This window comes from Elaeis guineensis, chromosome 10 (assembly GCF_000442705.2).
Source record: "Elaeis guineensis isolate ETL-2024a chromosome 10, EG11, whole genome shotgun sequence".
NCBI classification, from domain to species: domain Eukaryota; kingdom Viridiplantae; phylum Streptophyta; class Magnoliopsida; order Arecales; family Arecaceae; genus Elaeis; species Elaeis guineensis.
In genome coordinates this window covers 34,638,440-34,664,160 of record NC_026002.2, presented here as the reverse complement: position 1 = coordinate 34,664,160, position 25,721 = coordinate 34,638,440, and the positions used below count along the sequence as shown (strand labels likewise).

Genomic DNA, 25,721 nt, shown 5'->3' with positions numbered 1-25,721 from the left:
TTACATGGTGAGGCCTACACCGTATGTCAACGCTGCAACTAGATATGAATTACTTAAAGGTTGTTCGGTTGCCTGCATTTCTAAATGCAGCCACAGCCAGAAATGTTGCATTTGTGCTTGCAAGTGTGTTGGACTTGCTTGTATTTGGAAGCTGGAATTTCACTAATATTGTTCTATTATAATTATACCTATATAATTATTTTAATACTATATCATAACATAATTATAATAATAGTATTATTATTATTATAATATATTATATTAATTATAATATAATGAAATGTAATGCATTGTAAGTAAAATATAATATTAAATGATCATTCGATACAGTATATTATATACTCGCCCACTAATCCATTATATTTTTGCTTGTCATCATGATAAATACTAAAAGAAAATACAGCAAAACGTGGGATGTAATGATGAAAAACAATAAAAACAAACTAATTGAGGATAAAACTAGTTAAAACACAATTTCATATCTTAAAACTCAGTAATCCATCTTGTTTGTCACTCTTTTATAATCTCCTTTTTCAGTGAATCGAGCAATCCGGACCAGGTGTCTTTCCTTCGCTTTTCAGGCTGCCAATATTGCACTGTCGAAGGCTACAGCAGGTTCATGATGGCCGCTAATATTAATATCTGCATGGTGGATCCATACTGGTGGTCAGCCTTTGAAGAGGCTGAGATGCTAGATCAAGAGTCGATGCTTCCTTCTGATGCGGACTTTGGAGAGGCTGAAAGGGTGGATGAAGTCTTGATACTTTTTGATCAAGACTTTGAAGATGCTGACTCTCAACGCTTTCTTTGGGGCAGGCAGCAAATGTGGCATTAAGATCTTTGGTTAACTCACTGGAGACTGGAGAAGACGGGTGGAGTTGAGCATGATGCATGCTCTCATGAGTTTCACCAGTTCTGTCTCACCAAGTGGCTGGAGCGGAGCCATCTGTAGGTGGAGATGACCCATTCTCAAATCATATGCCAGTATAGCTATTTTTGTGCTGATATATTGGTACTAATTCTGTAAATTCTTATTGAAATTTATGTGTTTTTATTAACTTATTGTGGATTTTAAATTAGTAAATACTAAAATCAATGCCAAGATGATCAATGTCTCAGATATCACAATTCTTTCAAAGATATTGCAACTTACCATGTAAGCTGAGACGAACCAATATCTCAGACCATTCAAGTATCATCACATCAGGAAATCGAAATGGCTCAGATGATGCTCTTAGAAATTTTGAGATCATCAGCAGAGTATGAAACTTGAATTGTGATGTTCAATTTATATATAATTCCCTTGTCAAAACAACATGAATACATCTGATCAATGTTCTCCCCCTTACACTTACTGTAACCAATATTGAATATCTAAAGTAAACCTCAAATCTGTATGAGATGAAGCACCAGCAGTGAGGGAGAGTTCAGTACCAGAGCTGCATTGTTGTTGCAGTGGCCTACCTTAGAAGCCAAGACTGCTGCACCTTGATGACAAACCATTATCATATACATGGAGCAAGTATCAAAATTTCAAGATACCAGAGTATGAAATGAAGCCCAAAGAGATCCTATCATAACCCTTTCTCAAGTTTCTCGGCAACTATCTCGAGCAGATATGGTTGCAAAATTCCTGGAAAATTACATCAACAAAGTGGGTACGGAAAATAAGTGCAGAAGAAGAACTACTCAACAGATGATGCTACTTCAGACGATACATCTCTGCTAGAAGATGTTAAGGAACTGGATGCGGTATACCACTGGTTCTCTCGACGGGTGACAAAGCAAGCCTCTGCAGCAAATGATAGAGAGATGCCAAAAGTTTCAGACATGTATTTAGATCAGTTTAGACATGAAAAAGATTAGGACCAAGATAACAGTGCATCGCACAAGAAGTTTGTTTGGCTGTGGTGCTGGAAAATTAGTAATTTTTGAGGAGTGATCTGTGGAGGGTGTAGGATAGGTTAAAACCTTGGTGAAAAGGTAGGCATGGTACAGTACCTGATATAAATACATCCTTATAATCATCATCATCATAGACAAAAGATGGAGGCTCTGGTGAACCAACACCAACAATGGTGCTTCCACTGCATAAAATATCAATACAACATCAATGATTGCAGCAGGGATGAAAAAGAAAACTTAATACATAGATATAGGGACTGAGGTTGGGTGACATTCTTGGATCTTAAAACATATATGGCTATGCTAATCTAATGCGTACAGCGACATCAAATTTTTCCAAAAAGCACACCAACAACCAAGGAGAAGGTTTAGAGCGATGAGCCCATAATGTAAACTTCTGAGCTTGTGAAGTCTACTGTTATTTTGAAGACTATGAAATTGCATCTATTTTCTGCGACCACAACTGCCACACTGATTTCTTAACCCTTTAAGATGAAATCAGAATTTTGAAAGCACAGATGGTGAGAGAGTAATAAGCTCTCTCCTAGGGATTGAAACTGAATATGACATATTGATGCCAAGATACGAGCATGTTTCCAACTGTCATGAGTTATTAGGAAATAGAGGCTTTTAATGTTGGAGAAGAGAAACAGATCCTATATACCAGAAAAGCTAGATTCTTGTCAACTAGGTCCTTCGATGTCATAATCATTATGCAGATGCTTTGGCCACCCCATCTCTCATTAAGGATGCCACTTGGTTGGCATAATAAACATATATGACACAAAAGTTGTAAATTCTGCTACTAAAATTTAAAAAGAAGGGTATATGTATGAAAATGTATACATGTGCATACTTCGCAATGAGAAACATATGCATATTTTATGACATCAATAGATTGATTTCATATAACTGAGAATATGGAAGCTAGCAGGGTAATCATTTTACCTTCCTGACATGAAAACAGCATTATACTCTCCACGGCCGGCTGCAAGCACTCGTTTTTTCAACTTTTTGAGAGATGGAAGGACTTCAAAAGCAGGAGGCTCTGAGGAGTATAGACCAGTACAAAAATGGATTGATGGATAACTTATCAAATGTCACCAAAAAGATTTATATATCTTTGAGATGCGAAGAACTACCTAGATCATTTATACAAACATCTTGAGATATCCCATTCTGGGTGATTTCCCTAAGCAAAATCAACGGGTCAACCGAACTAGTTTGATCTAGCCGTAGTCGCTGCACAATTGAAATTGATCTCAGCAGAAGGAACTTTATGAAAACAAAGACAAGAAGATAGTGATTAAATAATTGAAATTTCTATTCGTTACCCTGTAAACTTCAGCAGTTGAGCATGCTTCTTGTGGCTTTATAAGAACCATAGGCAAGTCTGAGGGCAACGGATTTGGAATATCTTGAACAACCTGATAGGAGATAAAATTCCAAGAAAGATTAAATTCTACTTTTAAGGATAAGTTCTCATTCTCTCACAGTCAACAAAAAAATAGTGCACACATCTAAATGGTGAAAATGGGGGAACATCAAGAGCTCTGGATTGAGATACAGGTAACAATTTATGCATTGGTGGATGTCATAATATCGACATAAAGTATACATATCATCACATGTCCATGAAAAGCTAAAGGAGGTATTTATGAATGCTCCTATTTCAATCTATTTGCATAATAATATGTATATGGGTTTTAATTATTGCATGGTTAACTACAGTTACAACCCACTAAGGATTAGCTATTGCAAACACCCAATAACCACTTTGCTGACTATCTAAACTACTGAACATAAAGTTTTTATAGATCAACAGGCTATGTATCTCTTGTTAACTTAAAGATTGGGATGCAGATATCTAGCATCTGAACGTTTGATAGGACATCCAATAAACAATATTCACATCTGACCTGGAGGGACAGTTACTCATGATATCTTTTCAGGTATTTAGATTAGGTTGTTCAAAAGCTTCTGACACAAGCACTGTAAAATATTAATATGCCTTATGCACTTAGATAGTGCATCAATGAAAAGGGTTATTGACATGAATCTGCAAAGCAGAATTTTCAAGAATGATAAGGGATTATATATAAGGAGATGCACAAATTGGAGGTTTTATTCCATAATAAATGCAGGATTATGTCTTGGTTTGACTAACTCTGTTGGAAAAGTTTTGGCAAGTTTTGAGGGAAGAAAAAGAAAGTGTTCTTGCTAACTTAATGCTTATGATAAAGACATTTTAGAACGTATAAGTATTGAAAGAAACACCAAGAATGAAAGAAACACCAAGTGTACCTGCAGTTTGATGAACAAAAACTGAAGCACCCCAAGGAAATCACATACAGAAGAAGACAGTAATTTGTTGCAATTACCTAATATTTCTTTTCAAGTATCACAATGAACTGCTTGAGATCATTCTAAACCCCAACAATAAAGTGCCAAAAAATCATATTAGGTATTTCAGAAGTGTTTTAGAGAGGGGGAAAACCAATTGAGATTGTCCGTTGGCATTGGCTGACTTAAGGCACTGGATATTGCTAACTAAGCAGAACATTTTGAAAAATGAAATGACTCTCTTAGATATGCTTTGTCATAAGCCTACCTCACCCCTACCAGTACAAAATGCTGCTCCATTTGAGAAAAAGAAGGGAACATCTGAGCCAATCTCACCAGCCCATTCTTGAAGCTCCTTTTCAGAAGCAAGGCAACCGCTAAACTGGTTAGCAGCCCACAAAGCAGTTGCAGCATTACTGCTTCCACCACCAAGACCAGCACCAGTAGGAACTTTTTTATCAAGATGAATCTACATGCACAATAAAAATATACAGTAAATTTGAATGCCATCTGAATGCAAAGTTATATTCATGCATAGAGCATTCATCTAACAAAAGCCTACCCAGAAGAAGTTATCAGTGCCTGTTTTCTTTCTATAAAGGTTAAGTGCTTTGATGATCTGCAAGGCGAAAAAGAAAGAGCCTATATAAGAAGTAGAACGCTTTGTGTTGTTATCAGGAATCACCAAATAAAAAAAAGGAAAGTCAAGTCTAAGAAGCAGCAAAATCAGCCAGCAGCATGATACGATATACATGAGAAGTAAATAAAATAAATCAAATTCGCTCTCAGACATACCAAATTCCTGTCATCAAGCGGGACACCAGGTACATTAGTTGATAGCCGATCTCTAGCCTTAGTCGGAGACAGGGAGAATTTAATTGTATCTCCCAAACTTATTACCTGAAGGTAGGACATGAAACATGAGATAGGTAGAAGAAGCGCTTAATAACAGTAACAAAGGAAGAAACATAACCAAAAAAACTAACACCAAAACCACATGGTTCTCCAAGATCTACATAGCTGATTTCATCACAAACCGAAAACTATCGACCAACCTTACCCACCGAGAACTTCATCAGATAAAACACCACACACAGATACTCTCTGAGGACGATGGACAAACATTAAACATACCAATTTTTAGGTTGTAATTTCACAACCAAGAAGCCGATCCTTTAAGCAAATGCTAAGCCAATAGTTTGCTAATGGTCGCAGCTATAAATTCTGAGCAAGATCCATCACTCTTTCTACTAATCACCTCCAAATTTTTACTCCTACAAACCATAAATATAACAACTTACATGAAATAAAGATGCCAACTCATGAAACCCGTCTTCCCTCTTACCAGTTATCCTCAAAAACACATTAACCTGCGCCCCATAAACCACACCAATCAGCTCAAATCGCCACCAAAGATCAAAACTTTGCCTTCTGAAAGATTATTAATTACCTTACAAGGCGAAAAGAGAGAGAGCCTCGAGAGGCCGGCGTTCTTATCCACCTCATCTGCCAATTTGTTTATCCTCTCATCTGGATCATATACTATCTGGAATTAAAAAAAAAAAAAAAAAATCGAAACAACCCACCAGAAAAACAACACCAATTAGAGGAAGAAAAAAAAAACAAGAATTGATGAAGAAAACACGGAGGAGAGCTATTATTTGTGCTACCTCCACTTGCTTCCGTCCAGATGTTGACCCGGAAGCCTTGATTCTATGATTTGGGCTCCCCTTAAAGGCGGTCTTTGGGTGGAAGTAACATGGCCCGCTCTTGGAGAGCTTTTGGGGCTTAAATCCATTGTGGTGAGAGGGGTAGAGATGGTGGGAGAGGAGCTGGGAAGAAGCCATCATCGGAGAAGAGGAGTTGCTGGAGGGTTTGAATGGGAGGCAGATGGAAGCATAGATTTGTGTGGGTTTGGGAATTAGACGGCTGGGAGCACCAAAGTCTAACACATCCTTTGAAAATATTTCTTTCCTTGAATGTAGGAAAGCAACACAGGAATCTCTCTTCTCACAAGGCCACAGATTTCTCGCTATGCATTGGTTTGGTGGCTTTGATCTTTATCCAAAATCTCTCTTTCTCTCGTTCAAAAAAAAAAAAAAAAAAATCTCAGATTTAATTTTTGCTCTTTTCTCCAAAGCATGGTTTAAAACGAACGCATGCAGGAGGGTTAATTATGTTACAATGTATTAAGAATGGTATTTAGATAGAGGTCAGTATTATTTTGTTATAACGATCTTTATAGAAAAAATTTATTGTCTCTCTTTACCATTATTTAAAACTTAGAATTTTGTGCAAGCGAGAAAAATTTCCCAAAAAATAATTAAGAAAACTAATTTGGTAATAAAAAAAATACCCAGCAAAAAATGGACTGCCAAAAAAAAAAAAAAAGGTTACTGCAAGAATTTGCAATTTTATTTGACAATTTTTTGTTCTTTTTGATAGAGGTTATCTGTCAAAAACTTATCAACTTAAACATGCCATTTTATGGTAGCTGAACAGTGGTTTAATAAATCAGATACTTGAGTGTTAGTTGAGCCATTCTTTAAGGGTCATGCATCTCTTTCAGATCAGTAAAAAGATTAAAATAGAAATTGCAAACTGGTTGATCACACCATATTGGGCAAAGTTGAAAGTTCGAATAACTGGGACTAGCATAGTTGCTAACAGATTGGCTTTTCCCTCACATATTTTAAGGAGAAAGGAACAGTACCTCCAATTAAGTTACACAAAAATATGTAATCTTAATATATCATAGACATTTTCTTTCACATGATTCGCATGAATGATTACTATTATATCTTAGCATGTTTGGAGAATGAAGTTTTATCCGTATCCTTGGAACTAAAGGTAAAAATTATTTTCTATCTTTAGGTATATCTCAAAAGAGGCTAACTAAATAGCTTGATTCATAATATGTTCATTGTATATGGAACTTTACTTTTTAATGGAAATGGACACATATAAATTATTTGTTTAAATTTTTTTTGTGCATATATCTGTATAAATATCTGAAATTACATGTATGTCCTCAAATTTATTGTTTATAAATATTTACTTATAAATTATTTTTATACACATATATATATATATATATATATATAGAGAGAGAGAGAGAGAGAGAGAGAGAGAGATATGTGTGTATCCCTATATATAAAATTTTGTGTATATCCTCGTAAATATGTTATTTGTATGCATATTTTTATAAATTATTTATTTTTACCTATATATACTTATAATTTCTTTTCTTTTGCATGTATATGGTTAACTCAATAAAAATAGGCATACACAGCAATACTAACATTAATAATAATAATAATAATAATAATAATAGTAATAATAATAATAATAATAATAACAACAGTAAAAATATATCTATCAATAATAAAATTATAAAGATATAAATACTAAAAAAATTATTTATAGAGACATATATATATATAAATAGTAAGCTTATAATTTTATATATATACACGCACGTGCGTGCGCATACATATATATATATATATATATATATATATATATATATATATATATATATATATATATTCAATTTAAAATAATTTAAAAATATTTATGTAAAGTAGGAAATTTATACGCACGTGCATCGATACATAATTTCAGACACATAACGGGATATGCATGCGGGAAAATCTTCTTTATTTAAAGATGGTAAGTGTTTTTTTCTTTTTTTGGTAACAAAAGATGGTAAGTGTTTATTGCCTTTCCCTATCAAAGATCGGAAAAAATTAAATTGGGATTGGTCCCGTTCGGGGTCATCCGATTTCGGACTGCTCCGATCGAACTATTTGTATTTCAGGGAGTGAAAAATCTGCTTGTTCCCAATTTTGGGCTTTCAGGGTTATGTGAGGGTTTTTCTTAGCCCATTCGCCATGACCGCTCAGACGTAGGAGGAAATCCTCGCCGCTCATCTCGAGCAGCAGAAGATCGAGGTGAATCTCTCTCTCTCTCTCTCTCTCTCTCTCTCTCTCCGCATCTCTCCTTTGCTCTTCGGCTTTCGTTCTTGGATTCTTTTGCGTTTTCAAATTTTTCTTTGAATTTTGTTTTGGTTCTGTTAGGTCTTGTCAACTTCAAAATTTACATTTCTTCAAAAAATTCATTTCTTTAATTAGCGTTATTTATTCTAGAATTTGATACCAATATACAAGTTTGGGTCGATTTGTTCATCAAAAATTTGAACTGTCGTGTTTTCCATTGGCTTCGGGATGTGGGTGTTTAAGTTTTGCAGTTGGAATGATATTGTGATGTAGAAGAAGGAAATAGAACGATGGCAGCAGATTATAATTTATAAACAACTTCCAGTAGCTGATAATAGCCATGTTATGTTTGTAAAGTTTGGAGTTATTGGATTGTTTGTGAATAATTCGATTATTGGGTAAGTATGGGAAAATTATTCAGCCAATTGCTTATATAATAACTAATCAGAAACATTATGATGTTTTGAAAAAATATTTAAATGGTGGTTTTAAAGTTCAAATTTCAACTTATGAAGGGTTGAAGCTGTAATTTGATGACAAGTCATAAGATATTGGGAAAGTGTATGCAGATGAAAAGTAGGGATGTGGAATGGAAAAAGAAGGAAAACCAGAAACATGTAGGCTGACTCTGTTATGATAGCAATCATGCAGCAAGTTCTTTTATTTTATCAAAATAAGAACTTTATAGAATTCTGAAATTTACATGTCATAATGTGTAATTTAGCAATTGTAGAAGAAACAGCACCAACATGCTTAAGTACAGTCAGAGTAATATGGGACCAAAATACTTGTCTGCTAAAAAATATCTTGCTATATTGTATGCTTCGTGCTAACTTTTTGTCCAAGCTCCTTAGCTCCTTTGTGTGGCTTGGAGTACAAAGAAAGAAGTATGGAGATAACCAGGGAGCCACTTACAAACCATTGCAATAGTTGAAGAAAGGAGATAGGTAGTCAGAAAATGGAGTAATTATGTTGGTAAGATAGCAGGTATTAGCCCTTTGTAAGGCAGAAATAGATGACCTGTTTGGTTGCATCAATCTTGATCCTGTTTCTTTTGAAATTCTTAGAACAAATTCAATTCCTTTTGTTTCTTATGGAAGAAATGGTGAATGCAGGTCATGCCATTTCGTATCTGAGGCAATGTAAATTAGATATTTTTATGTTATAGCTTATGAGATGAAGATACATTGTCCAAAGAATTGATGCATTCATATACTTTCAGCTATTTGATGCTATGATGGAAAACATGATATTTAATTTTATATCTTAGCAGTAAGAGAGAACACTTGGATGAAATGATATAATGGTTAAAATGATCCTCTGCATTCCTCTTGATTATTTTTATTTGTGTCTCATCAGTGCTTCTTCATTTTAAGCATCTTTGGAATCACTAGTTTCATGGTTGGTTTTCTATAATTTAGAGGATTTAACCCCAGCAATAGATCTGCTATAACTTATACAGTGTCAAAGTTTTTCATTTTTTTAGTCACAAACCTTTTAACATACTCTACTTCTGTGTTAATGAAGCTTGAGTATTTTTATTTGGGAGGTAAATGAAGCTTGATATTTTCTATTTATAACCATGTATTACCTCAGCCAATATATGTTTCTCCTTTAATGTCAAAATATATTTATGAGGATCTTGATGATAATGCTCTAATCCAATATAAATTTTTTGATAACACAATTGATGGATTACATGGTAGAGGAGCCAAAAACTTGTTTTTATAGCTGTCTCATTGTGAAACTAATGTATAAATTTTGCTAATTTGCTACAGCTTCTTGCTATGTGTCAGATGATTCAGGGATATATTTCAATTGAAATTTTCTATATGATTTGAAATTGTTGTTCATATCTAATAATGTTGGGGCATAATCCTTTGTCAGATTTACTCTTTATCAAGTCAAAACAATAAAACCACTTGCACTGTTGCACAGTTTCTTGCAACTCCATCACTTCAGCTTTGTTGGTCTCTGCTAATTAGTCTATGGTGCTCTCATGGACATATGTTATATGCTTACTCATTCTGGCCCCTTGCTGCTGTCCACTTCCCAGACCATATTGGAAATTCTGGTTATTGTGGAAGAAACCTATATTCCCATACATACTGTCTACAAATCTTTACTCGTTTTTACTGTCATTAAGTCGCACTCTTTATTGAATTTGTGATCACATGGCTATGTTTGCAAATCTAATAGTTTCATTTTGCTAATATTAACTATTTGTTACAGCCGGATGGGCCTGTAATCGAAGATGAGGATGATGACGATGATGATAATTATGAGGATGAAGTTGAAGGTTGGTTAGAAATTTTAGAAGTTATATTATCAACATACTTAAGAAACAATATTCCTTCTTGAATAGAAGTTGTTACCAACAATAGGTGTGTGACCAAATTTGATTGATGAGGTGTCAGAAAATTCATTGACATACAAAGTAAGCATCATTGTTTTCCACAAGAAACATGTAAAAGCTGCACACTTGCATTCAGTTAAATGGACTAGCAACACATGCACACAGATTTTCATGCTTTGTCAAGTGACAAGGTGAGAAACTTAAGATGCTTTCATTTTCTAGCAATGCTAGAGATAGAGTCCAAAGACCATAGAGACATATCGTGCAAGTTTAGGGGCATAACAATGTGTCAGACAACATGGTTTAAAAGCCTGCCTAGGTGGCATCTTTAGGCGGATTGGGCCCCCAAATGCCCCGATTGACCTCGGGTGGAACACCTAAAAGCATGTTTGCTCCCGAGCAGGTTGCTTAGCTGAGTACTCGGGCAATTTTATAATGGGTCAGGTCATGTCTGTAGTGGGTCGGTCCCCATAAATATGACACTCACTGATCCCTCATCTATCCTGCTCCCCTTCTTTCTCTTGATATAATCTCTAACCCCAGTAGTTCAAGGAGGGAGAGAAGAAGAGAATTGCTGAACTCCAGGGTGGTGATTGGCACTCGATTGATCATTGAGCAATCATTTGGCTGACATCCGACCTTCAGTCATTGAGATTAGGTAATTTTTTTCCTTTTTCTGTGCCGCTCTACCAATCCATTTTTCCCTTTTTGATGTTGCCTCCCATTGGTTTTGGGGCATAGCGGAGGGTTGAGGGGTGGTGTGAGGCTACATTAGGGCTCTTGCTGGTAGCAACTACTACTCCTAGTGGTGCTACTACTAGGCTACTACTATGGCTGCTAGGAGCACTGGTGGTTGTGGTTAGGCGCCTCCCTTGCGCCTAGGTGCTGAGTGCACCCTTGGCCGCCCACCTCATGCCTCTGTTGTTTTAACCATTGGTAGGTAATATTTAATGGATGGTTCTAAAAGGTAATTATCGTATGCTAGCGGCTAGGGGACCATATGTAGCTCTTGTGTGGTAGGCCTTTGCTAGGCTAGTTCATTTAAAAGATAAGGAACAATGTCAGTAGTAGTTAAAATAAGGAGAAAACTAGAAAGAAATAAACAATATTAAGAAATAAAGAGAATAAACCATCGTGCAGCAGTAAGAATAGAGGATTGAGCAGCATCAAAGTATAAGCTATGTTACATGGACTTGGGTTCATGCTTTTGTGTATGTGTCTAAGCGTTGGGTCATTTTAATACCTAAACATTTCTTCTTTTGGAGCTATGTCCAAGTGTCATACTAATATCCATGTTTAGGCATCGGGTGCATGTATTTTAGGCTAAACTGGTGCCAAGGTGCCCCAGGTACTATTCTCTTGTTGAAATGGTACAATACTGGCAGGACATTCTAGCATGCACTGGGCTGTGAATCCTTGGTTTAGGCCTTGGGTGAGAAGCCTGCCGCCATCATGGCTGCATATTTGGCCAAGGCAGGCATCTCTCAAAACAGTTGTTTAAGGTGCCACCTTGTGCATGGTAATTGAGGTGCAACAGAAGTATATGACTCTTGCTCTTATGCATTTTAAACGCTGTATTCAATGAGAGAAACAATTATAGACTAAAAGATAACTGCATACAGACCAATTATTTGCAAACAGAGGATAAATATGAAGAGAGGTTCCCTTGGTTCATCCTTATTTCAGGTCAAATCTGTTTTTCTAGTGACTTTGCAATTTTGCTTCCCCACGATTTATTTTATAAAAATTGTTACTTTAAAATAGTACAAAATTAAATTCCGGTGAGTTTTAATCCTTTGTCTCATTCATTGTCACTATACCATGCTGTTTGGCTCTGACTCTTCAACAGATTATATTGTACTACTTTTGAGTTAAGTTAGTGATGAATAATAGAATATAAAAGCACCGTCCACGACTGATTTGCAGATAGAGGCCATTGTTAGGGGTTTCAGTTTGCAGCTATCTATTTTGGACAGGATTTCTTTGACCCTTGAATAGGTTGATGTAGTTGTTACATATGCTTCTCTTCAGTCAAAATTTTCTGAAAGTGGACCATCACCTGAAAAGGAATGTTCCATTTTCATTTTTATATACTTACACCAGATGATGACTAATATCAAACTCTAAGAACAGCCAGTAATGAATGTCTATAGCAATTGGTTCTGTCTGTAATGCATTCTCTCTCCAAAATCACACGGGACAAGTAGGTGATACTAACAGTACATCCAAGCAAAGCAGAAGTGAGAACAAGAGCCGGAAGGCCATGTTGAAGCTTGGAATGGAGTCCATTCCTGGTGTCAGAACAAGGATGTGGGTTTCATATCTCATGCTTATCACTTGCACCTTATTTTGGTTCTACAATTTCTATATGTGACTACCTTTTTTTTTCTGAAAATAAAGCAATAAAGATTCTATTTCGGTGTTGCCATTCAGATATTGTTTGTCATTTCGAAGCCAGATGTTTTCAAGAGTCCCACTTCAGACACTTGTGTTATCTTTGGGGAGGCAAATATTGAGGACCTGAGCTCTCAGCTGCAGATGCAGGCTGCAGAACAGTTCAAGGCTCATGATGTCAACCACACGATCTCCACACCTGAGACATTAGCCATGGCTCAGGATGATGAAGATGTTGATGAGACTGGCGTGAGTCAAATGACATTGCACTGGTGATGACACAGGCTGGAGTCTCAAGGTCCAAAGCTGTCGAGGCACTTAAAGCTGCTCATGGAGACATTGTTTCTGCTATCATGGAGCTGACAAATTAGTGATATTTATTCATCAAAGATTATTTTCCAGCATTTATTGGTTGTTTTTCTTGGTGATTATGATATTTATTCATCAAAGATTATTTTCCAGCATTTATTGGTTGTTTTTCTTGGTGATTAAATCTCTGAAAGTTATGTGATTCCTTGTCTGTCTTTTAATCTCTGAAAGTTATTGGAGGTGAGGCTTGTCTCTATTTCTAGGCTGTGTATACTGATGATCGGATATTGTTCAAAAAAAAATTTCAATGTGACATCATGGCATCTCGTATAGGGGTGCAACTTAGGCGAGCGGAGTCGAGTAGCTAGAAGTTCGAGCTTAATTTGATTTAAAAAACTCGGGTTCGAAATTCGATTCGAGATCAATCAAATTTTAATATCCTAAGCTCGAATTCAGCTTAATAAAAAATAGATAAAATTTGATATCGATTCGATTCGACTCGAATATCAATCGAATCATACTCGAGCTTCAGTTCAAATACAAAATTGAGCTTTAGTCTATTAATAATATATATATCAATTTATATATTATAAATAAAATATTATTATTAAAAATATATATAAATTTTAATAGAAGTGGATATTTTGCTATACGAGCTCGATTTGAGCTCGAATCGAAAAGCTACTTAAGTTCGATTTGGTCACTCGAGCTCGATAATAATCGAGCCGAGTTGAGTTCGAAAGTAGCTCGATAATAATCGAGCCGAGTTGAGTTCGAAAGTAGCTCGATTCGTTTGCACTCTTAATCTCATATTAGTATTTGGCTCTTGGTAGATTGGTAAATGTGTTTTTTTTTTTTTTTTGAAAACCAGGAGTATGCTACATTAGGAGCAGGATTGTTTAAAGAACCTTAAAGCCCAAAAGATTCGGCCATTACATGACGAGCCTGAAAACTTTAAAACAAAAGGGGAAGACAACAGAAAAGACGTTCCAGCCAAGTATATACAGGTGTATAGACCAATATATAAAACAAAAAGTATATGGAAAAGTAGCGGCACTACTAATGCTGAAGGAAAATGCTCCCGGGTGCTTCTGGAGGTATGGAGCCTCGTCATAAATGTCAGGTAAAACTGGAAATGCTGCCGGTAACGCGAAAATTTTTTTAATTATAGACTGTCATCAATTATTTATTTTATTTTATTAAAAATAGGTTGATATATATGATCCGGATTAATAAATATGTACATAAGTTTAATACTGTTAGTGATCTTTGTATTTTGAGCTATACGAGCTTTATATTAGACGGTGTGGTTGGGGCGGCACAGTATAGGTCTGAATCCAACTTGAGCTCGTGATGGGAGGGTCTGTTAGGATTTTTTTTTGAATGGTTAGGTCCCCTCTTTACTTACTATAAATATCATAAGATTGATTTTCAGGCTTGCCCCATCGAATAGCCGTCTGTTGAGAGAAAGTTGAGGAGAAGGACTTGGCTTTTGATGCTTGTTAAGCATCTGAGATTGTTTTATTATTTGAATTCTATGGCAAACACAGATATATTTTCTAAATCTTGGTTTACAAATCCCTACACATAGAGATTTATTCTTGAATTAAGATTTTGTGTTCTAATCTTCTACATAAGATCTGTGAAAAAATCCCATCTTATGAAAAAATCCCAATAATTTATATCAGAGCATGATATATTTTATAGGGGATTAAAATCAAAATTAATATTTTTGTAGAGGATTAGAATTAAATAAAGAATTAATTTAATTTGATATAATCAATTAAAAAAATTGAGGAAGAAAAGCGATGGATCTCCCAGTGGCTGTACGTACCCTCTTTTTCCTTCCTTCTCGCCAATTTCCAGCAAGATCATACTCCGACGGCAATCAAGACAAGCCGGTGATGAGGGGCTAGTGGTTCCCATCCAGATCCAAGGATCCAAACAAAAAAAATAATTATAAAAGAGGGCATCAGCTTCTCCATGCTATGCCCTCCTCTCCTTTTAAGGACAGTCGATCGAAACTAGCGATTGATGGAGAAGGTTGGAAAGAGGACGATGGTTGGCCTCCCACTGACCGCTGGACCACATAGAGGTGGGGAGCACCGATTCCAGCACCCTCTTTGTCTCGTGAGATGGGGTTTTCTTTGGCCACCAGACTCTATGCCCACCAGCGACGAGCGGTGGATCGGGGCTAACAGCTAGGGGTGTAAAAAATTTCGATTAAACCGTCTAAACCGTCCAATCCAATCTGAATTGAATCAAATATAACGGTTTGACGGTTTAACTGATCCAGTTCGATTGAATAAAATAAAAAAATTGATATTTTAGTTTGGTTATTGATTTATTGATTTATGTAATCCACTGAAACCGAACCAAATCGACAAACCGAAACTAAAATATCATTATTTTATATATTTATATATACACCTATATTACATATTTTATATATTTATACACTTATATTACATGTATATTCAAAGTTGGGCTATGTACTTTATATGAATTAAGAATCTAAAATATTGATTTGGTCCTATTTCAATCCAACTTAGACTAAATTTAACTTGATTATGGATCATAATAAAAGAATAAAAAATAGAAACCAAATCAATCAATCCACTTAAACTGAAAAATCATTCAAACTGTTCAAATACTTAGGAAAGCTACATAAACAAATAGAATCGATATAAAATCGAATCGAAAAAATCGATTATGTTTAGTCAAATATTTAATTTTAGGAATCTCTTAAATCGAAATATCAATTCGATTTTAAAAAATCACTAAAAATCAAACCAACCAAATCATTTTCAGCCCTACCAGCAGCCGACTAGGATGACCAGTGGGTGGATGGTGGTCGGTCTCCTGCCAACCATCGGACCGGAATCAAGCGAAGAGGGGCATCGATTTGGCCCCTTCTTCACCGGCCAATCAAAAGGGATGAAACCCACTAACGGGTTTTGGGTTCGATCTGAAATTCGAATCCAATTTGATTGTTTGGTTATATATAGCAAATTTGGAGATTAGCCCCTGAAAAATTACATATTTAAAAATAGTCCAACAAAAATTATATTTTAGTCCCTATAATGTAATTTATTGTATATAAATCTCTGTATTACAATTTAGCCCCTGCTGAAGCTTATTATTTTATAATAGTTCTTTAAAACTTCAGTTTAATTCTTAAAAAAATTTATTTCTATAATTATGTAACATAATATGCCATTTTCTGAGACATAATAGCTTAGAAAATTATTTTGGCACGTAAGAGACCCTTTGGTAAGATGTGCTTTCCCTAGTTGTGTATATATATATTTTTATACTTTCAACTTTTCTTTTGAAGGTTAAATTGGTTAAAATCTAAATTATTTATTTGAGCTATACAAATCTATTATTGTAGCTTTAGGATGCGATATTATGTTATAATATGATCAGTGGAATGCATGTTGTTAAGTATTTCATTCCAGACTGGATCATTTGTGAGCATACGTGGTTAAAGTATGCCAATTTGTGTTTGTTTAGGTATTAATTCTCTATATGGATAATTTGTGGATTGGCATGAATATTTATCACCAAAATAATTTATTTATGTCAATTCATGAGATTTTTTCATCATAAGAGGGATATTTTCTAGTTATAACATACAATCGCCTACCCAAAAGGGGTTATTGTGTGTTTTAATTGAAAATTACGTGGAGCATTATGTCGCAAAGGTGCTCTAGATTTTGGGATCTGTCTGTCCAAAAGGGATAGGCTTCTGAATGCTAGGATATTTTTTCTTGCGGCTTCATGTAAAAAGTACTTTTGTATATTGCGTATTCTACCCAAAGGAGAATATGTGATATTGTATCTGGGCTCTTATTTATAGCTTATATTGTTTATGTATATGATCAATTGAGTAATATTTTGTATTCCTACTATTTGATTATACAGTCTCATTCGATGTTAATAATAATAATGCTGTCATTGAGATTTTGACTGGATCAAATTATAAGAGGTGGAAGCAAGATATGAAATTTGCTTTAGAGATTGTTGACATTGATCTGACATTGCGTGAGAATAAATTTGATGATCTTAATGATCAGAGTATATCGGAACAAAAGGATTATTTTGTCAAATGAAAAAAGTTTAATAGACTTAGTTTGATTGCAATTAAGAGGTTTGTTTCTGAGTATCTACTGAGTGGTCTATCTGAGATCGATAATGCTAAAAAATTATTTGATGCTATAGGACAGGAATTCCTTATGTCTGGAAATGTTGAGTTTGGATGCCTAATGAAAGAACTGACAACTATGAGATATGATAATATTAGGGGTGTTAGAGAATATATTCTGAAAATAGTTCATCTCCCAACCAAACTTAAGGATCTCAAAATTGATCTACCTGATTTTTTTTTTATGCCTCATGCCTTGAATTTCTTATCTGTTGAATTCTCCCAGATTAAAACTACCTATAACACTCTGAATGAAATCTGGAGTGTTAATGACTTGATCACCAAATGTGTTGCTGAGGAAAAAAAGTTTAAGAAAGAAAAGAGTGAGAGTGCTCTTCTTTCCTTCCAATCCTAACCCCATTTTGGTAAGGATTCTATGAATTAGAAAAGATATAAATTTATTGCTCATAGACAGTTTCAGGGTACTAAAGGACATGATAACAATTCTGGTCAGAATCGTTCTATAGGAGGCCCCAAAACTGTCATTAAAAAAAAAATCAGATATTTTCACTATAAGAAGAAAGACCGTATAAGGAGTCAGTGCCATAAATTCAAGTCTTAGATAAAAAAGAAAAAAAAAAAGAAGGTAAGCCCCTAGCTCTTATTTGTTATGAGTCAAATGTAGTCAATGTCCCTGTTCATTCATGATGGATTGATAGTGGTGTCACAACTCATATTGTCATTTCTTTACAGGGGTTCATAAGCAAGTAGAATTTAAGTCTGAAGAAGGTCAAACTGAAAGTAGAAAACGACCTTGAAGTTGAAGTAGAATATATAGAAATTGTCAAATTATCTTTAGAGTCTAGTTTTGAAATTTTTTTAGAGAACATCTTTTATGTACCTTCTTTTAGAAGAAATTTAATTTATGTTTCTTCTTTAAATAAGCTTGAATTTAGTTTTGATTTCATGATGGAAAAGTTAATTTGATGTTTAACTCTCAGATTATGATATTTGAATGATGGATTATATAAATCATATTTAGCTTGTGATAATCTTTATGCTTTTTTAAATGTTGAGAATGTAGTTACAAAGCATTCTAGGATTAAAGATAAATCCTCGATATTGTGGCACAAGTACTTAGGATATATATCTAAGAAAAAAATTGATAGATTGATTAAAGATGATATCTTATCCGTCTTAGATGTTAGGGATATGGAGACTTATATTGATTGTATTAGGGATAAATTGACGAAGACTAAAAGAAAAGAGAAAATTCATAGTTGAGGCCTTTTGAAAATAATTTATATTGATATTAGTGGATCTTATTTTTTTACAATCTATGATAATAAATATTTCATCTTATTTATTGATGATTTTTTTAGATATGATTATCTTTATTTTCTTAAAGAAAAATCAGATGCTCTTAAAAAATTTAAAATCTTCAAAACAAAAATTGAAAAATAATTAGGAAAGATCATCAAGATCATGAGATCTAATCGTGGAGGTGAGTATTATGGCAAACATAATGTGACAAGACAGCATATGGATTTGTTTGCTAAATACTTGTAGAATTATAAGATTGTTATCTAATATACTATGCCTGATAGCCTTGAGCAGCATGGTGTGGCCGAGAGGTGTAATCGCACCCTTAAAGATATGATGAGGAGCATGATGAATAGGTATAACTTATCAGAATATCTATGGAGTGAGGCTGTTAAAACTGCCTTATATATCTTTCATAGAGTTCTTAGTAAATCTGTGCCTAAAATACCTTTTGAACCTTTGGACTGGTAGGAAACCTAGCTTAAATCATCTCCGGGTTTGAGGTTGTCCTACAGAAGTAAGAATATATAATCCGATAAAGAAAAAAATTGATCTTAGAATCAATTGTTGTTATTTTATCAGGTACCTAGAACATGCTAAAGGATATAGGTTCTATAATCTTGAGAGAGGTTATAGAATTGTAAAGTCACTGACTGTCAAATTTCTAAAATTTGATATGATTGATGTTGAACTTCTCAAACTGTTGATCTTAACAGTAGTTAGATTGAGACTATTTCAATTCTTATATCCATATCAAATGAAAGTGTAGTTCCTGCATCCATTGATAGAGTGGATGTTCAGGCCCTTGATCCTCCTACTCCTGTTGAGAATTTGCAACCAGTTTAACCTATTGAGGAGGTGCAATTAAGGAGATCTGTTCAACAAAGGAAGCCTGCCATTGCTGATGATTTCTTCGTCTATCTTGGGAAAAGTGATTATAACATTGGGTATGTAATTGATTCAGTAACACATTATGATGTTATGAGCTATCCCCAGTCTGAATTATGGATAGATGCTATAAAGAAGAAAATACAATCTATGGCTTGAAACAAGCATTTCGACAATGGTACTTAAAATTTGATGAGGTAGTAATCTCTCTTGATTTTGAGGAAAACAAAGTTGATCAGTGCATCTATCTCAAAATCAGTGGGACCAAATTTATCTTTCTTATTTTATATGTTAATGATATCTTACTTTTCAGTAGTGATTTTAGTTTGATTAGTGAGACAAACAAATGCTATCTAGGACTTTTGATATGAAAGATCTTGGGGAGACAACCTTTATCTTGGGCATTGAAATTTACAGGGATAAATCACTTCATTTGTTGGGTTGTCACAGAGGACATACATTAGTAGAGTTTTTGAAACATTTAATATACACAATTGCAAATCATGTGATATATCTATTGCCAAAAGTGAAAAGTTCAATAAAGATCAGTGCCCCAAGAATGAGCTTGAGAAAGATCAGATGATAAATGTGCCTTATGCAAGTGCTATAGAGAGTTTGATGTATGCTCAAGTTTGCACCAGACTCGACATTGCCTTTATAGTAGGAGTTCTTGGTAGATTTTTGTCAAACTCAGATTTTCAACATTGGGTTGCTGTAAAGAGAGTGATAAGGTACTTACAAAAAATCAAAGACTACATGCTTGTGTATAGAAGATTTATAACCTAGATTTGGTGGGCTATTTAGATTTAGATCTTGCTAGGTGCCCTAATAATTTTAAATCAATTTCAAGATATAGTTTTATGTTGGTTGGGGGTGTAGTATCCTAGAGGGGTGTTAAATAGATCGTGACTACTTTTTCTACTATGCAAGCTAAGTTCATTACTTGTTATAGGGCTGCTACTCAAGCTGTTTGGTCGAGAAACCTTATTGTAGGACTTCAGATTGTTCATTCTACTACCAGACTACTATCAATCTATTATGATAATAGAGCTGTTGTGCTCTTTATAAAGAACAATAAATCTTAAATATTTGGAGCTAAGTACCTAACAATAAGAGACCTTATGAAGAAAGAAGATATAACTGTTGAGCACATAGATATAGAGTCTATGTTGGCTGATCCTCTGACCAAAGTTTTAAGGCCCATATGCTTTATAAGATTTGTTGAAAATATGGGCATATTAAGTTTTTTGATGTACTTGCTTAGTGGGAGTGACTTTGTATTTATGATTTATTGATGTTTTATTGTTATGGGCCTTTTTCATCTCATACACTTATGATGAATATTAATATATATTATTGATATGATAAATTAATAGTATATTTGTATTAATTCTTTTGGTTATATATATATATTTATTTTAGTACATTTGAAGATATCTCTTATTTATGTACCTGTTATATAAAATCTGAGATTAGTTGTTGAGTCTAGATATATTGTGCTATTTCGTCATTGGCACTATATTGAGTATGTGAGACAAAATGGCTCGTTGTTGAAGCCATTAAAATTTTTTTTGCTTATTTTGTATCCAAGTATGTTAAAGAAAAATTAGAGGATCGATAATAAAATAGCACGTATTAGGATCACTTTTGGATGATATTTTCTTGCTACACCACCATGCCAAAACTCATATTGATAGTATTAGTGAGTTCGTAACTATGGATAGGTCTTGTATCAAATAAAAGATGTAATAACTCCCATGATTCGGCATGATTGATACTATTGGATTGAGTCACTTCCAAGGTATTATCCATGGATCATATGTTTTTCAAAAATTATGATCACGTACTGTATTTTTTGTTGTTCAGTCCAAAAGTTATTTTTAAAATAAAATATTTTTAAAATTTTAAAATCATAATTAATGTTGCCCATGTGAGAGAATGTGAGAATTTTCTTAATTATGGACTGTCATTAATTAATTATTTTATTTTATTAAAAATGGGTTGATTATATGATCTAGGTTAATGGATATATATGTAAGCCCAATATTGTTAGTGATCCTTATGTTTTGGACTATGCAGGCTTTATGTTGAGTGGTATGGTTGAAACGGTATAGTGTAGGCCTAAATCTGACTTGAGCCTGCGATGGGAGGGCCTGTTAGAGTTTCTTTTTGAATGGTTAGATCCTCTCTTCACTTTCTATAAATATTATAAGATTAGTTCTCAGGCTTGCTCCATCGAATAGCCATCTGTTAAGAGAAAGCTAGAGAGAAGGATTTGACTTTTGATGTTCGTTCGAACATCTGAAATTAATCTATTATTCAAAATCTATGGCAAACACAGGTATGTTTTCTAAATCTTGATTTATGAATCCTTACTCGTAGAGATTTGTTTTTGAATTAAGATTTTGTGTTCTAATATTTTACATGAGATCTATGGGAAAATTTCAACAACTAAGCCATGTGTGAGTCATGTAAGTGCTGAATTGAAGAAGACCACTGAAGATCCTGCTATAGCCAAAAAGCCAAAACGTCACCTTGATGCAGAAGCATCCTAAGAGTGAAGAAAAACCCATGTAAGCCTGTGATATGTAATACATAAATAATTACTATAACCAGAGTGAGCCACATCATTCTGGTATTATAAACTGTCGAGAGCCAATGGGGTAGAAATGGGAGTATAGCGCATCTCTTATAAAATGGATGAAAGTACAGATGTCCTGCAGAACTATCCACCCCTGATGAGTCAATTCCATCCACACATTATAGATAAATTTCATCAGCCATTGAAAATGTGCTTATTGATTAGAACCTATATTATAGAGTTAAACTAGAATGCGTATGAGTGCATTGGGTCTCAAATACTTCTTAATAGAAATCAATAATGGATCTTTTTGCTAGAATGCACATGAGTGCGTTGGGTCTCAAATACTTCTTAATAGAAATCAATAATGGATCTTTTTAAGAAGAAAGATCATGATCAATGATGTTGATTTTTATCTCGAGAGTCAAAACATCATAAGTACCGTCACTTTCTGAGCCGTTGCAAGGAAAATTTTCATCGAAGTCCTTTTTATCTAGCATTAATTTAGAACCATGTGCATCTAAAGCGTATTTTACTAAAATCAATGTAGTTGTATACAAACCTAAAGCAATAGCATGATGAACCAAGAAATCTCTAGAGTCTATTATTAAGAAGAGCAAATTGCTTTTCTCAATAATAGCATTCAACCAGTCAGATAATCATATGCTTTGACCAGTATTTGTGGCGGCTGAAGGGCAAGGCCACCGAAGCCCTTGCCTTAGGCCCCTGTCCCCAAGCCCCCCGCTACCCTCCCGCCTCCACCCCGATAAGGTCTCCCTCTGCCCCAGGCCCCCTGCTTAGTCCACGAGAAGACGAATGGTAGGACGCCTCCACCCTAAAAGGCCCCCACCCCCAGCCCCCTGGCAGCCCTGGCACCCCGCTCGGCCCGTAAGAAGATGAACGGTGCTAGGGTAAGAAAGAACGGCTGAGTGTGTGGTCGGTCGGTCACCGGTGGCAAAGAAGACGGGTCACAAAAGGATCAAAGGTCTCCGCAAGCGACGTGATGACGGACGGTCCCTTTTTTTTTATTTTTTTCAAAAAGCCCCCACCCTCAGGCCACCCCCTCGGCTCGGCGTGTGAGAAGATAAATGGCACCGATGCTTCAAACTCTTTAAAGAAGGACCAAAAGTCTCCATGAGTGGCGTGATGACGGACGGTCCCTTTTTTTTCATTTTTCGGAAGGCCCCCACCCCTAGATACCCCTGGGCTCGGCTCACAAGAAGATGAATAGTGTCGGTGCGTCGATGCTGGCAAGAAAGAACGATGAGGCCTGAGGCCCTGAGCGGTTGAGCGATCGCCGATGATCGATTGATCGATCATCGATGGTAAGAAAGAGTGAAAGACGAAAGGTCTGTCGGTCCTTTTTTTTTTACATTTTCTAAGAGCAAACATGTAGCAGACGGTAGACGATGATTGTGCGTGACAGCGTGAAAAAAAAAAGGAGTCGAACGGCAGGCGGTCTATTTCATTAATGTTTGCCGATTACCGATCTAGTCCACCAACGATTATTTTTTTATAAGAATAAATTCTTTTCTTATGCTTTGATAGAAATACTGTTAATGATCCATATTTTACATAGTATATACAGCTCTACAGAAATATAGAACCTTATTCAATTTTTGGATTTTTTTTTATTATCTGCTTTTGTACTCCTTCAGAAAGGTTTGTAAATTTTCAAAACTGGTTGAGGTTGGGAAGTGTTTGATGTTTTATAGTTTGGATCACTTCGTGTTTATAAGTTCAGCAGGATTATCCATTTTTTCTTTAGATTAATACAGTTCTCCTTTTCTACAAATTTTTTTTTTAATTTATAGTATCTATTTTTTTAATTTTTTTATTATAATTTTTTTTACTCTTCTTGATAATAACTCTAACTCATATTTTCTACAATTTGCACTCTCGTACAACAGCATTCAACAATCGAATACTATAAATTAGTTGATTATTCATCTCATTTGCAATCAACATTCAACAATCGGATACTATTATTTTAATCTTTACATATTTTTTTATTTAATTTAAAATTTATATTATATTATTATATTGTCTCTATTTTATTTAATACTTGATTTATTGATTTAGAAATTTTGATTGTTGATCTTGTATTAGCTATTTAAAAAAATAAGATAATTATAATAGATAAATTTTTTTGGATAATTCATAATAAAAATTTAAATATGTCAACTCAAAAATATGAATCTGATTATTCAAAATTTTAAAAAAAATTAAAAATTTAATACAATCTCAAAAAGGAGCTCTTAATAAATTTTTTACAAGCAATAAAAATAATAAATCAGAAAATATTGACGAATGTTTCTTCAATGAACAAGTTAATAATCTTTTAGAGTTAAATGATGATGAAATATTAAAACAAGAAGAAGTCAATGAAGAGATTCAAAATGATCCTCAAAGTCATGGTGAAGAGAACCAATCTGTTAATTTAAATGATTGTATTTCTAAAAATATTTATGATCTAAGTCAATAGATAAATATTGATACAAATTTGAGAGATTTATTAGTAGAAAAAGATCCAATTAGGATTGATGATATAGATTTTTCTAAAGATAAATTCTCAAGATATTTTTTTATCACATACTATATTCAAAAGTTGGCAAATGAAGAGAAGCATGAAAAAAGATGGCTAGTTTATTCAAAAGACTTAGATAGAGTATTTTATTTTTATTATAAATTATTTAATTCTATTTCTAGTATAAGTAAACTAGCTAATATTGACATTAAAAATTGGAGAAATCTTAGTGCTAAGTTTAAGAGTCATGAGATGAGTAGTAAGCATATTATTAATATGAGTTCATAGATTGATTTAGAAATGAGATTGTTAAAAAATAAAATAATTAATAAAAATATTCAAAAATAAATAAATAAAGATAAAGAATATTGGTAAAAAGTATTATTAAAAATTTTTGCTATAGTAAAAACTCTTGGTAAAAATAATTTAACTTTTTATAAAAAAAATAAAAAGATCTATCAAAAAAATAATAAAAAAATTTTAAGTCTAATTGAAATGATTACAGAATTCAATCCGATGATGCAAGAATATATTCGACGTATTAAAGATAATAAAATTCATATTCATTACCTGAGACATAATTTACAAAATGAATTGATAAATTTGTTAGCAAGTGAAATTAAAAATAAAAGTATTAAAAGAATTATAGAAATAAAATATTTTTCAATAATACTTGATTGCACTCCAAATGCAAGTCATCTGGAGCAAATGTCTTTTATACTGCGATGTGTAAATATTTCATCAAGTTTAATCAAAATTATGAAATATTTTTTTGAATTCTTAAAAGTAGATGATATAATCGGAAAAGATCTTTTTGATGTCATTATGGATGAAATAAAATATATTTGATTTGATATTAATAATTTAAGAAGACAGAGATATGATAATGGATTTAATATGAAGGATAAACAACAAATAGTACAAAAAAAATTTTTAGATATAAATTCTAG

At 34.0% G+C, this 25,721-nt stretch overlaps 2 protein-coding genes across 9 annotated transcripts; one reads left to right on the top strand and one right to left on the bottom strand.

Moving 5' to 3' along the window:
* Positions 1-1,263: 1,263 nt before the first annotated feature.
* On the bottom strand, positions 1,264-6,298 carry LOC105052446 (4-diphosphocytidyl-2-C-methyl-D-erythritol kinase, chloroplastic). The gene is made up of 11 exons (XM_029266832.2): positions 5,919-6,298; positions 5,699-5,794; positions 5,550-5,618; positions 5,044-5,148; positions 4,811-4,867; positions 4,517-4,717; positions 3,240-3,332; positions 3,048-3,147; positions 2,854-2,953; positions 2,002-2,087; positions 1,264-1,792 (listed from the first exon to the last, which is right to left on the bottom strand). The coding sequence occupies exons 1-11, from the start codon at positions 6,096-6,098 to the stop codon at positions 1,686-1,688; spliced, it is 1,194 nt and encodes a 397-aa protein (XP_029122665.1). The 5' UTR covers positions 6,099-6,298; the 3' UTR covers positions 1,264-1,685.
* Positions 6,299-7,936: 1,638 nt separating this feature from the next.
* Positions 7,937-13,507, top strand: LOC105052447 (uncharacterized). 8 transcript variants are annotated; one of them, XR_012134916.1, is made up of 5 exons: positions 7,937-8,201; positions 9,101-9,233; positions 10,479-10,545; positions 12,756-12,912; positions 13,036-13,507. XR_012134916.1 is itself a non-coding variant. In XM_073244641.1 (5 exons), the coding sequence occupies exons 2-5, from the start codon at positions 9,216-9,218 to the stop codon at positions 13,124-13,126; spliced, it is 321 nt and encodes a 106-aa protein (XP_073100742.1). In that variant the 5' UTR covers positions 7,947-8,201; positions 9,101-9,215; the 3' UTR covers positions 13,127-13,507. The 8 variants fall into 8 exon arrangements, 2 of the variants coding, with proteins under 2 accessions (XP_073100742.1, XP_073100743.1); XM_073244641.1 differs by having other exon boundaries at positions 7,947-8,201; positions 9,101-9,221; XR_012134915.1 differs by lacking the exon at positions 9,101-9,233 and having other exon boundaries at positions 7,945-8,201; positions 12,810-12,912.
* The last annotated feature ends 12,214 nt before the right edge of the window (positions 13,508-25,721 follow it).